This window comes from Nannobrachium achirus, assembly GCF_963921795.1.
Source record: "Nannobrachium achirus genome assembly, chromosome: 23".
In the NCBI taxonomy this organism is placed as follows: domain Eukaryota; kingdom Metazoa; phylum Chordata; class Actinopteri; order Myctophiformes; family Myctophidae; genus Nannobrachium; species Nannobrachium achirus.
The window spans coordinates 1,202,952-1,217,010 of record NC_137830.1 but is presented as its reverse complement, the minus strand read 5'-3'; the positions used below and the strand labels follow the sequence as shown (position 1 = coordinate 1,217,010).

Sequence of the window (14,059 nt, the reverse complement as noted above, 5' to 3'; positions counted from 1 at the left end):
TCTTTCTTTCTTTCTTTCTTTCTTTCTTTCTTTCTTTCTTTCAGTCATTTAGAGTGACTGACTGAAAGTTGTCTAGAAGCCTTTAGAGAGCCTCCAGCCAACAACTGTGTTCACAGGGATTCTATTTCAAACTCCTAGTGTTGGATCATGGAACTGCATGAGGGCATCACAGATTTTACGGTTTATACTGTAATGCCTGGGGGGAAGAGAGAGAGAGAGCGGGGGGGAGGGAGAGAGAGAGAGAGGGAGGGAGGGAGGGAGGGAGAGACAGAGAGAGAGAGAGAGAGGGAGAGAGAGATACATGGAAAACAACTGATCATGTCTACACAAGTCACAGCACGCTAGAGAAGAATGTGAAATAATATAGCGGTAGATGTAGCTCACTCTACATATAGGCCTACTGTCAGTGTTGTAGACTATCACTCTGTATAGGCCTACTGTCAGTGTTGTAGACTATCACTCTGTATAGGCCTACTGTCAGTGTTCTAGTGCTACTTTTAGAAGTGGGGGGACACCTCATAATGCACGTGCGTGCACACACACATACATGTGCATCCACGTGCGCACGCATTCACGTTTGTGTGCGCAACAAGCATGGACACGCGTGTGCGGCACACTATAGAAACAGGCAAATGATATGAAAAAATGTGGTTTAATGTAATTAATGTAAGCTGCAACTCTACTAACTAACGGCAAGACAGAATGTTGCATGTTTATTCTGCTATCTTCTTTTTTACAAGGTCACTAAAAGTAATCTGCTGCAGAATGAATGAATTGCTGAACAGGGTTTGACAAGAGCAAATATCATTTACTTAATATACTAGGCTGTGACGCTGACAACAGAGGATTCCTCTTTGTACATTTGTACAACACTTGTTTTGTAGTGCACATCCTGACTCGGGTTTTACAGATAGATCCTATAGCCTGAAGGGACAGTCAGCTGAGTCCACGGTTTATTGGTTGTTGTTGGTTGTCAGGGCGATATCACAGGGGATCTGTCTCGCCTCGTCCCCTGCAGGTTGTGGTGACAGTGTAATATGAAAACTGGCTGGCTTCACATGAACAGTTGAACATGTTTCTAAGTCAGTGAGTCACTAAAGGGAGCAGTTTGGAATTGAGCCAGAGACTGCATAGTGCTGCATGCATGGGCAGCAAGAAGGGGTGCAATACATTTTTATTTGAAGTTTGAATTAATAAATAATAATGGTGTGACATTGAGCTCATGGATTCACACATTTTCCTTGTGGTTTTGTAACTGGATTACCGATTACTGTTGATGAGTGATGTGATGTATGGACAGTCTGTTGATGATGATGTGATGTATGGACAGTCTGTTGATGAGTGATGTGATGTATGGACAGTCTATAAGGCCAAACACAGGCAGAGGTGGAAACAGTACTCAATGTTTTACTAAAGTAAAAGTATCAATAATGATTTGTCTCTGTGATAGTGGGGTTAAAGTATAAAGTATTGAAAATTGGACATACTTTAGTCAAGTTAAAGTACCTCATATAATTGCTCTTCAGTACAGTACTTGAGTAAATGTACTCAGGTGCTTTCCACCCCTGGAGTCAGTAACAGAAAACAGAAGTGTTTGTCAAACAAAGAAGTGGTTCAGCTGGTAGAACATGTCCTGCATGTCCTCAAGTGACCCGTCACATTCACCACACGTTGGGTTGAATTTCACCTGCCATGAAGAATGTGGCTTTGATCCTTACATTTTCCTAGTGAAACTTTCCATGCTTATTGAAGTTGTCTGCAGTTTGGAGATCTGCATTCTCAGTGATGGAAAGTCAACTAATCTTAATGGTCGTGGCTGCATATCAGTGGGGTGTGTGAGGGGTGGTCTTATGTAGGCCTTTGACACATGGGTTCGCCTACTGGCCACGGAAAAAGGGTTAGATCACCCAAAAGTAGGAGAGAGTCTCCTGCTAAATACAGGAGAGTTGGCAGGTATGGACTTGTTTCACTGATAATAATCTAGTTTGTTTTCACTCACCTTCCCTGACTGTGGAGGAGGCGGGGTTACAGCATGTACAGTAGTCTATAACAGAAACACAGTAGAAACAGACAGCAACCATTTTGATCCACACACAATAAGTGAACTGAACATCTGGACAACATATTGGATTACAAAACAAACCAGAAGAACTTAAACATGATATAAAGTAAGTGTTGTTGTTTTAATATCACTACTAAAACCACTTGGTTTTATACAGACACAGTTTATAGCATACTTTTTTTCTGCAACTAATAATAATAGTCTACCACTCCCTGTCTCTGCCTGTCTTTACATGCTCTTTGTTAACCTATGAAGGGGACTGCCCATAAGTCCGACCTCTCAATAGTCCCACTTAGGGGTTAGGGTTGTTAGGTCCATGTTACTTGCAGTGGTGGAAAATGTAGGCTACTCACATGTAATACTTAAGTAAAAGTATCAATACTGCAATGTAGAAAATAAATACTCCGTTACTAATAAAAGTCCAGAATTCAAAATGTACTCGAGTAGAAGTAGGCCTCCAAAAGTATAGCCTATTGTCATGAAAATGCACTTAAAGTGCCAAAAGTAAAAGTTTGAAAATAGCCGATCTAAAAGCTTGAAGCAACACCTTGTGATCTTGTAGATCGGCTATTTTCGAATGGCCTTGGTATAAAATTTTAGCCCTATAGGGCTAAAGTTGTTAGTGTAGCCTATGTTTTATAATAGCCTATTATAATATTGATATCTGAAAAGTAACTAGTAACTAGAAAAGAAAATTTCGAAGAAATTTTAAGTGTGCCTGCAGCTCGCTAAGTGTGTGCAACCTTGTATGTGTTAACATTAGCATCTTTGTTAGCATTAGCATTTGTTAGCATTAGCATGTGTTAGCATTAGCAATATGGTTTCTTGTTTTTAAGAAATAGGCTCCTCCCACAAGTTCCGCAAGGCGATTACGTTGTCCCGTCGCTCCCGAGATCGTTTGTGTTTCGTTTTGAGAGGGTCGTTCCCCCTGAAAAACACGTTTTGGCATGAAACGGTTACGTTTTGCGCGTTTGTGGTGCCCCCTATGGGTCGAAGTGGAAATGCTTTTGGGTATATGTTCAGTATAGCGCCCCCCACTTGTGGTTAAAATTTGGTGTTGACTGGATGTTTCGTTTGTGATTTATGGCTACTTCTTACAAAACGGGCTCCTCCCGCTAACTTTGGAACCCTGTTACAGAAGAACGGTATGGACTATCAAAATATCGTTTAAATATGTTTATCGCATGAGTGCATAGATCGTGTGTATCGATTTTTGTGACATTTGATTGATTGATTGATTGATTGAAGGCTTTATTAGAAGTTTGCATAGGAAAATGTACAGATTCATGACGGTACAGTTCACTGGTACAAGGTCTACTAAAAGGAGATCCATGAAAAGACTAAGCTTATTTCAACAGGAAACCATTAAAGTATCTCATATAACATTGAATGACAGACAAATAGAACACAGTACTATGCAGTAGATATGTAAAGAAAAAAAGAAAACAGTAGGTCTATACAATCAGTAAGTACAGTATATACAATATATACAAGGAAGGGGCAGGTAACAGTAAGTCTAAACAATCAGTATGTACAGTATATACAAGGAAGGGGCAGGGAGGGTAGGGTTGGGCTAGGTTTTTACCAGTTGTGAACGGCTGCTGCCTGTAAGTGGTTTTTTAGGGCAATTTTAAAGGATGCTAGTGATCCACACTCCTTTATGGCCTTCGGTAAGGCATTCCACATTTTTGTGGTGTAGCAGAAGAACGAGTTCGACCCTTTCTTTGAGTTGACTCTGGGTTGAACGTGATCTGTGGCACTGCCTCTGGTGTTGTAATTATGGACATCCTTAACGTTTTTAAAGTATTTTGACAGGTACTTGGGTATCATAGTGGTGTAGTGTATCTTGTACACCAGGCCCATTGCAAGTTGCTGTACTCTGTCATCTACTCTGAGCCACCCCACTCTTAACTGGTGAGTAGCGGTGAGGTGAGTCTGATTGGGAAGGTTAAGCAGGACCCTAATTAGTTTATTTTGGGCTGTTTGGAGTTTAGTTTTTAGGGCTTGTGGGGCGTCACGATACCATACGTGGACTCCATAGTCAAAGAGGGGCTGGATTATTGCACCAGCTATGGTCTTCAGTGTGTTGAAGTTGACCATTGGGGCGATCCTCTGTAGGAAACGAGTTCGTTGGTTGATTTTTTGTATTACTTTTGAAGTCATCTTTTCGCTGGAAAGATTAGCTTCAAGGATACATCCTAAGTAGGAGATTTCGTTTTTTCGTGTTATGACCTTGTCACCCACTTTGATTGTGAAGTTCTCTACCTTTTTGAGGTTATGATTTGATCCAAAGAGGATGGACTCGGTTTTGCCCAGGTGAATTGATAATTTGTTGTCGTTAAGCCATGTGCAGATCTTACTCAGTTCAGAGTTAAGTGTCTTTTCAACCTGCAAGTGGTCCTTGCCCGAGACTAGGAGAGCCGAGTCATCCGCGAACAGGAACAGGTTGCAGTCGCAAGCAGATGCCATGTCGTTCACGTATATTAGGAACAACAGAGGTCCCAGTATGCTACCTTGGGGAACTCCACAGCTTACTGGGAGGGGGGGGGACAGGGTACCGTTAATCTCCACCACCTGTTCCCTCCCCACCAGGTAAGATTGCATCCAGCTCACTGCTGCGCTGTCAAGACCGATGGCTTTTAGTTTCTCAATCAGAATAGCATGATCCACGGTGTCAAATGCCTTCTGGAGGTCCATCATGACCATGCCACTATACTTGCCCTGATCCGCTTCGCGTTTGATTTGGTCAGTCAAATAGAGAAGGCATGTGTCAGTGGAATGGGATTTTCTGAATCCAGATTGGAACTCGTAAATCAGATTATTCTCATCGAGATATCTTGCAATCTGTTCGTAGACTATTTTCTCCATGACTTTGGATATGGAGCTAAGAATGGAAACGGGGCGGTAGTTTCCAGGGTCTAGTTTGCTACCTTTTTTATGCAGGGGGGTTACTTTTGCTAGTTTGAAGTCCTGGGGGACATGACCCTGTTCGATGGAAAGGTTAATTATGTGGGTAATGATTGGAGCAATGGTGGCGGCTGAATCTCTGAGAAATCTAGCTGGGATTTTATCAAGGCCAGTGGCCTTGTGTTGAGGTAGGGCGCTCAATTTTTTAAACACTTCATCAGTTGTCACTGTGGAAAGTTTAAAGCTGTCTTTACTGACGCCCAGTTTTTTGTAGAATGTATTAACAAATTCTTCACCATACCGCCCAGATGGGGCGACCAGTCTTTTGACCAGTGAACGGGCTGTGGTGGTAAAGGTTTTGTTAAAATGGGTAGCCACTTCACCTTTGTCAGAAATGAGAGCGGCGTCCGTTTTGATGTTTATGTTGTGGCATATGGTTTTTGATTTTAAGCCTAATTGGTTGTTAAGCAACTTCCATAGGTCTCGTGGGTTGTTTTTGTATTCATCGATTTTGTCGTCGATGTAGTTTTTTTTGGCGGATCTAACTAGGGCGGTTGTCTGGTTTCTAAGTCTCTTGCATTGAGCAGTAAGATGCTCAATGTGTTTTTTGAGGTCATGGTTGAATTTTTTCTTGAGCTTTTTGCAGCACTTTCGTTTTTCATCGTATTTTTTGTATTTGGAGAAAATATGTAGGAAAAGGAGCAAAAAGTGTGTTTTGAAGAAAATTCAAAATGGCGGAAAATCTATCCTGACGCAAATGGGCGTGGCCTATATGAGGAGATGCGTCATGACCCAAGGAATCCAGGGAAAAAGGAATTTTAATTTTCCGACCCACGGTTCAAGAGTTACAGGCCGAAAGGTAAAGTGGACTGTTATAGCGCCACCATGAGGCCAACTGACGAAATTATTTTTCATTTAATCCTTGATATCATTATAAATCTCCTCTCCAAGTTTTGAAACTGTAGCCCCTATGGTTTGCGAGAAAAAAAATATTGACTGTGAGTTTTTGTGATTCCCATTATAAGTCAATGGGTAAAATTAATTCACTAATAAATTAATATCAATTAAACGATACAACTTTTCTCTTAGAAAAGTAATAGCACACCATTCCCGGCCGAGCCGCACGTTTTGATGTATATATTGCGGTGGTGGCGTAAATCGTGCGGCAGTTATTACGGCTCCAAATTTGTGGGATCATTATTATTAATTAAGTATGGGGGAGTACAATAAGTGTTTTGCCATTGCATGGCAGGCACACTTAATAAGTATGGCGGATTACAATAAGTGTTTTGCCATTGCATGGCAGGCACACTTAATAATGATCCCACAAATTTGGTGCGGTAATAACTGCCGCACAATTTACGCCACCGCCGCAATATATACATCAAAACGTGCGGTTCGGCCGGGAATGGTGTGCTATCACTTTTCTTTCCGATCCGCGTTACCATGGCGACGTAATTCGCAAAAAACGACGCCCAAAAACCCCATTAACTTAGAATGGGGGAAATTTCGGCACAGAATAACTGCCGCACGATTTACGCCACCCCCGCAATATATACATCAAAATGTGCGGCTCGGCCGGGAATGGTCTGCTATTACTTTTCTTTCCGATCCGCGTTACCATGGCAACGTAATTCGTAAAAAACTACGCTCAAAAACCCCCATTGACTTTGAATGGGGGACTCTGAAAAAACCCCAGAAACTTTGGCCCCACATTACTCTGACATACTTTTGCCTAGCAACGTCACTTAAACTTTAAAATGCCCACACAACTTTGGTCTTTTTCCAGCCAATAAGGATGAGCTGTAATTGATTAAGCCCCGCCCCCTCTGTATTCCTATTGGCTGGTTTTTAAACAGCCACTACTCCAGTTCACAGCATGGTACCGTCTTGAAACTTGGTGTCTGGACTTAAACGGCCAATAGGGACTTATTACTTAAGCCCCGCCCCCTCTTAAGCCCCGCCCCTAATTTCCTAGTGGCTTAGCTTTAAACAGCTTTATCTCCAGTTTGCAGCATGGTACCGACTCGAAACTTGCTGTGTGTACTTACATGGCAAATAGGAACTATCTGTAAATGCTTAAGCCCCGCCCCCTCTGCCTTCCTATTGGCTGGGCTTTAAACAGCCATGTCTCCACTTCCCAACACGTTACTGGTCACAAACTCGGTGGGTGGTCCCACAGTCCCAACGGCTAACCGCTAATGCTAATGCTAACAAATGCTAATGCTAACAAATGCTAATGCTAACACATGCTAATGCTAACAAATGCTAATGCTAACAAATGCTAATGCTAACACATGCTAATGCTAACAAATGCTAATGCTAAAAATGCTAATGCTAAAAATGCTAATGCTAACACATGCTAATGCTAACACATGCTAATGCTAACAGATGCTAATGCTAACAAATGCTAATGTTAACACATGCTAATGCTAATGCTAACAAATGCTAATGCTAACAAATGCTAATGCTAATAAATGCTAATGCTAACAAATGCTAATGCTAACTAACGCTAATGCTAATACATGCTAATGCTAATGCTAATGATAACAAATGCTAATGCTAACAAATATGCTAATGCTAACACATGCTAATGCTATGCTAACACGTGCAAATGCTAACAAATGCTAATGCTAAAAATGCTAATGCTAACAAATGCTAATGTTAACAAATGCCTAATGTTTAAAGGAAAAAAATCAATGATAATGCTAATGCAAAAAAAATGCTAACACCAACTGCTATACAAGGTTGCACACACTTAGCGAGCTGCAGGCACACTTAAAATTTCTTAGAAATTTTCTTTTCTAGTTTCTTTATATATTCAGGTTATGTGTCATATCTGCCATGTGCAACTTCAAAACCTAAAAAAGCCAAACAGAAATGTAATTGTCAACGACAATTAAATCGTTAATCGCAATTATTTGAGTGGCGATTAATCGTCATGTAAAATGGGTTATTACTGTCATAATTGTGATAGCTCTACTAATAGGGTTGAAACCACAAGATATGGCTTGTTTACACTGGGGTCATTTGTATCACACACAAGCACGCACACACACGCACACACACACACACACACACACACACACACACACACACACACACACACACACACACACACACACACACACACACACACACATTATTTATGTCACAAGGACAATCTGAGAGAATAGGCCTATCCGTTTCCATTATTAAGACAGATTGAAAATAACTTTATATTTGATGTTTAACCACTTAAACCCCAGCATTCCTATTCTATTCTGGGGGGGACATTCACTAAAAATAGCAGATCTACAAGCTCACATTGTAGATCGGCTGTGAATCCAGTGCTCTGATATAGGCCTAGATCATAACCAGTCCTTAAAAAGAAAAGCAGTTTAAATATATTTAAAGTGGCAGCAGGCCTACAACCATAACATGTAGTTTAACACAAAATGTATTAGTTACTGGTGACTCATGTATTCATGTTTTTATTTACCTGTCTTAAAATGATTTGATTTCATGTTGAAGGGTTAAAGAAAGGGTTAGGGGTTAAATAAAGTGTTACTTTGGGGGGCTTTATGCCTTTATTTATAGGACAGTAGACTGACAGCTCTTTATTGATAGGACAGTAGACTGACAGGTCTTTATTGATAGGACAGTAGACTGACAGCTCTTTATTGATAGGACAGTAGACTGACAGGTCTTTATTTATAGGACAGTAGACTGACAGGTCTTTATTGATAGGACAGTAGACTGACAGCTCTTTATTGATAGGACAGTAGACTTACAGCTCTTTATTTATAGGACAGTAGACTGACAGGTCTTTATTGATAGGACAGTAGACTGACATGTCTTTATTGATAGGACAGTAGACTAACAGGAATTGTGGGGAGAGATGGGGAGTGACATGCAGCAAAGGTCATCCAGATCGGTAATTGAACCGGCGCTAGGCATCCATGCCTATGTGGCAACGCCTACATGTATGTGCCTGGACCAGTAGGGCAGCAGGCGCCCCAAAGAAAGATACATTTTAACATTAAAATATCTATAAAATGTAAAGATTACATTACACCACTTCTTCACATGACAAGTGTCCTGAAGTGACCACCAGGGGGCAACAAAACCCCAATTATTTCAAATAATCGTTTATTTTCTACTGCTTCTGATCACTCTGCTGATAACACAGAGTTCTCAACGTGTGGTCCAGGGACCACCAGGGGTCCATGAGGGGGTTACAAATGGACCCTTAGAGGTCTGTAACTCTGAGAGTGTACAAATGGAACCAATGGACCCTTACAGGTCTGTAACTCAGAGTATAACAAATGGAACCAAATTGACCCTTATGGAATTGAATTGAATTCCATTTGTAGCCTACACTCTCAGAGTTACAGACCTGTAAGGGTCCATTTGGTTCCATTACACTCTTGGTGAGCTTGTAGAACTGCCATTTCAGCATTTTTTTAAGGAAATACACAGAGGCCAAAATCCATTCCAATCTGATCCTTACTGACTCAGTGACTAGGCGCGTGGTTCACGTGCAGTCAGGGAGGGCTCATGCCCGCCCCTTTATGCTAACTTTCTGTAAGTCAGCATCCATGCAGGCTTTGGCAAAGGAATTACCCACAGTTCATAGCGTTAGGAATCCTCCAAATGCTGATCATTTAAATATGAAAATTGGTCATGAATCGCAGTTTAACTATACATCAACAAACCGCAGTGCTTCCTCAAAGGGAGATGGAATTGAAGATATATTTTGTACAAAAGCAAGGGGACACGTGATAAGAATTGACTAAAGTAAATACAGAATATTGAAATACTACGTAGATATACAATGAATAACATTATAACACTTAATCTAAACAGAAATTAAAACAAATACATCAATGTAAATATCGAACTATTAATTTACAGAATTTCTGTCCGTGGTCTGACCGTCTGTCTGCATGCTGACATCACTGATACTAAACAGTGTTGCCACCATGGTAACGATGCCCAACTGACATCACTGACTGACATCAGCCCAAATTTGGAGATTTGCGACATTGCATCTGTTCAACAGTCCATTCTTTCGACACTATACCCTAAACCTAACCCAAACCCTAACCCCCTCTGTAACCATGACGCGGGGTGAGTAGATAACCATTGTCGAAAGAATGACCCATCGAAAGAGTGAGATTTCCCCGCCAGACAGACGCATACAACAGGTATTGCACAACTGGGCGTCGATGGTCGACTGTTCTGCCCAACGGGCACCGTTCTGGGCTCTCCAACATTACTTCTGATGCTGCACTCACACTGGAACGCACTAAGTTCTTTCAAAGTTCTGTGTTCTGTCAAAGTTGCATCGAAGTCTCTTCCAAAAAATAATACATTTCCCACAATGCTTTGCGGGAAGTGGGCGTTTCCGCTTGAGGAGGAAGCAGATATGATATTTGGCCATGTAGTTCTTTTGGAGTTGTCATCGGGTGAAGGCAGAGTACCTGCTGCTTTTTGGTGACACGTAAAATGGATTTACAAGCTCACAGCGTGCCACCATGTGACACGTTGTGAGCTTGTAGATCTGCTATTTAAAAAAGTTACTTTAGGCACTTGAAGTACATTCTAATGCCAACACTAATACTTTTACTCAATACATTTTGAATTCCAGGCTTTTACTTGGAACAAAGTATTTGTATGTTTCAGTATTGATACTTTTATTTAAGCAATGAATTTGAATATTTTTTCCACCACTGTATAAAGCTTACATTTTATTATGAATAGCACATTCAATCAATTGCATCTGTGTAGGCATCACTGTCAGTATGACATGTAAAGAAATATTTGTAATATTCATTGTTATTGTCGAATGTTTACTGTGACACACACTTAACTTTAATTTATTCATAATATTTTTTGTTCTGAAATGACTCCTCCCCACCCGGTTTCGAACCCGGGTCTCCCGCGTGAAAGTCCAATATCTTAACCATTACTCCAAAGGGATATCCCTATGGAACGAGGCTGCATGGGCTGCGACTCTCTCCGCCACACACACACACAGTAAACAGGTCATTCTAGTTTGTTTACAGAACCGGCCCTGCAACAAATCACGCCATCCCGGCGTGCAGTGCAGTCATCTTGAGCTCTCTGGCTTGCACGGCAGACTGCAACGTTCCAGTGAGACGAGAGAGCCTCAAGCAGAAGAGTCTAAACCACAACTCCAGGTATGTTCACGGTTTGCATGATTTCACCAAATAACAATTGATTGTAATCATTCATATTGATTGTTTTATAAATGTTGGGCTTGTTGGTGAGCCTTTTCCCACTGGAGGCTTTGCAGGCCCGTAGGCCAGCCTAGGTCTGCTATACTACGGTGAAATGGACGAAATGTATACAGGGCTGACGTGGTTACATGTTAATATGTTTTGTAATAATAATCTAAATCTAATAAGTAACTAAAGCTTTCAAATAATTATACTGGAGTAAAAAGTTCAATATTTGCCTCTGAGATGTAATGGAGTAAAAGTAAAAGTACTGAAAAGTGGAAATACTCCAGTAAAGTAAAAATCACACCCAGTGTGAAGTGAGCGTCGTGTGAAGCTTGTAGGGTGTTGCTGCAGGGTCAGATGCTGGGCGTACAAACTGTGGACAAACGGACAAAGCCGGCGCTCAAACCTCAACATCGTACTTAAGTACAGCACTTGAGTAAATGTACTTAGTTACTTTACTTCCATTTGAGCCTGGCTTCCACCTGTTGCGTATCGGCACGCCGCCCATTTCTGATTGGATAGTGCTCAAAAGCCCTGCATCCTGATTGGATAGTGCTCAAAAGCCCTGCATCCTGATTGGATAGTGCTCAAAAGTCCTGCATCCTGATTGGATGGTGCTCAAAAGCCCTGCACCCTCCCTGACTTAAAGGGATGAGTCAGGGATCCATTACTAACCTCACAGAGACTCAAATTCATGTATATTCCTTCATTAGTTTTGTGGGATTCCTAAGCCAATAATTTTATATATGTTTTAATTTAACACACAGCAGGCAGGCAGCATTCCAAGGAGGGCCAGATACAGTAGAGTTATCATAATATTTAATTGTTGAGCCACCGTTTTAACTTTACTTTTTAAGCCACTGGATTCATCCTGTTTAAATAATGATATATTTAAAGGTTGATACATTTAAGTGATTAAGTGATAAATAAATTACATTTAAAATATAATATGTATTCATTAAGTGATACATTTATCACAATATATCAGCTTGATTAAGGTTAGGATTATACATTCAAAGGTTAGATATAGGTTAGACTTATGGATGATTTATATCTGATCTACAAGCTCACAGCACGTGGCAGGGAGAGGACAGGGTTACTTGAGGACATTAGATCAGGTTGTAGATCAGATAAATAGTTTCATGAAGGAGAACAGGTTCTGTGTTGATGAGAAAGTCTTAAAGCAGCAGGTGTGATGAACCACATGTCAAGCTGACAATGAAACACATTAATAACCCATGACAGTGTGTCAAGGAATGCAGCGTCACTGTAGTTTACTGTCACACAGGAAATACTAAAATATCTAAAAAGAAAACACAAAAAACAACTCAGGATTTTGTTGATCGTGTCCCAAACAACAATAAAATACGATCTGGTTGTCCCAGAGGTGAAGTGGTTCTTTAAAGCTTTTAGGGTGGAGATGTGATGGTGATTGTGGTCCAACATTATGTTACTATGGTCAATTTCACATGTTGATCCATGTCTTTAAAAAGAGGTAAATACAGTATTTCTCCCACAAAGGATTAAACCTGTTTTGCCATTTGCAGTGAATGAAGGTAGATATTATCAGAATGTAAGAGTTACACAGAGCACTAAGGGCTTGCTCAAGGACGCTTCAACACTGACTAACGTAGCTGGGAATCAAACCGGGAACCTTGAGATCCCTAAGTGAACACTCTGCCATTCATTACTAGAAACACCCACGCATGCACAAAACACACATGCACTTTTTTTTATCATAAGCTTAACAATAAATACTATTGGCAATACAACTGTTCAAAATAATTTGTTCTTGAAAGGAATCTCACTTTCATTTAAGACTCAACAATAAAACATTGATGGGAGTAAACAAAGTCAAGTACCTCTTATCAAAGTTCATCAAACTAGTTTTGAGTTCTGACACTGCATTCCTTTCAAATGTCATGCCTTCATTAATGTGTTTCCATTGTCAGGTTGATCACACCTTCTCATAGTTTAAGACTTTGTCATCAACATAGAAAACCTGTTCTGTTCTGCTTCATGAAACCACAGATATTTAAGCTACGTTGATCTGATCTGCTCCTGTCCTCCAGTAACCCTGTCCTCTCACTGTCACGTGTTGTGAGCTTGTAGTGTGTGTGTGTGTGTGTGTGTGTGTGTGTGTGTGTGTGTGTGTGTGTGTGTGTGTGTGTGTGTGTGTGTGTGTGATATTATTAGTATGTAATGGAGTTTCAGAACAGCTCATGCAGTTTCAGAGTTTCAGAACGAGAGCTGCATTAAGGGGGTTTCAGACGGAGTGTGGTTGCCGCTTCCTCATAATTAATTTTCAATGAGAGGCGGGTGGCTATTTCGGCCGCGAGGAGAAGTTTAGGGGTGGTGAGGTGAGCGGGCGCGGTCCCATGAAATCCCCGCCAGCGTGCTCGTTTGTGCATGCGTATGCGGGCGGTGAGAGATGGATTGTGTTCATCTTTATGAAATGCTGCGTTTACTCAATGAGCGAGTGTGTTTGTGTCTCACCGCAGCACAGCCGCTGCTGATTCTAGCGGGAGCCTCTGCGGTAACCACTGCTCATCTGAAAGGCCCTTAACAGTTTCAAAACGAAGTTTAACCGTTGAAAATGATTTTCAGTCTTTCAACAACAAAGTTTCAAAAATGATCACCATTTACAAAGTTTCAAACATGAAAAACTAAATAAAATCCTGGGGAACTGTGCCAAAATGCATATTCTGAAACTGTGTTTGTGACCAATTAGAAACTCTGAAAATGTGTTGGCGAAACACTGTAAAATGTGTTAGCTTTCGGCCTATCAAAACCATTTTCAAAGGTTCAAAACTAGTTTTCAGTCTTGCAAATCCTTTTTCAAACTTTTGAAGCACTTACT

General features: G+C 40.9%; 1 protein-coding gene across 1 annotated transcript in view; it reads left to right on the top strand.

Annotated features, from left to right (window-relative positions):
* The window catches only part of LOC308308482 (protein NLRC3-like), a gene marked incomplete at both ends in the record, with an annotated part of 110,341 nt that extends 96,576 nt beyond the window's left edge, over positions 1-13,765 (top strand). Inside the window, 3 exons of the mRNA XM_080753897.1 lie at positions 11,094-11,154; positions 11,538-11,614; positions 13,701-13,765. Coding sequence (XP_080610023.1) covers positions 11,094-11,154; positions 11,538-11,614; positions 13,701-13,765 — 203 coding nt within the window. The remainder of the gene's footprint in view (positions 1-11,093; positions 11,155-11,537; positions 11,615-13,700) is intronic.
* Between the last annotated feature and the right edge of the window lie 294 nt (positions 13,766-14,059).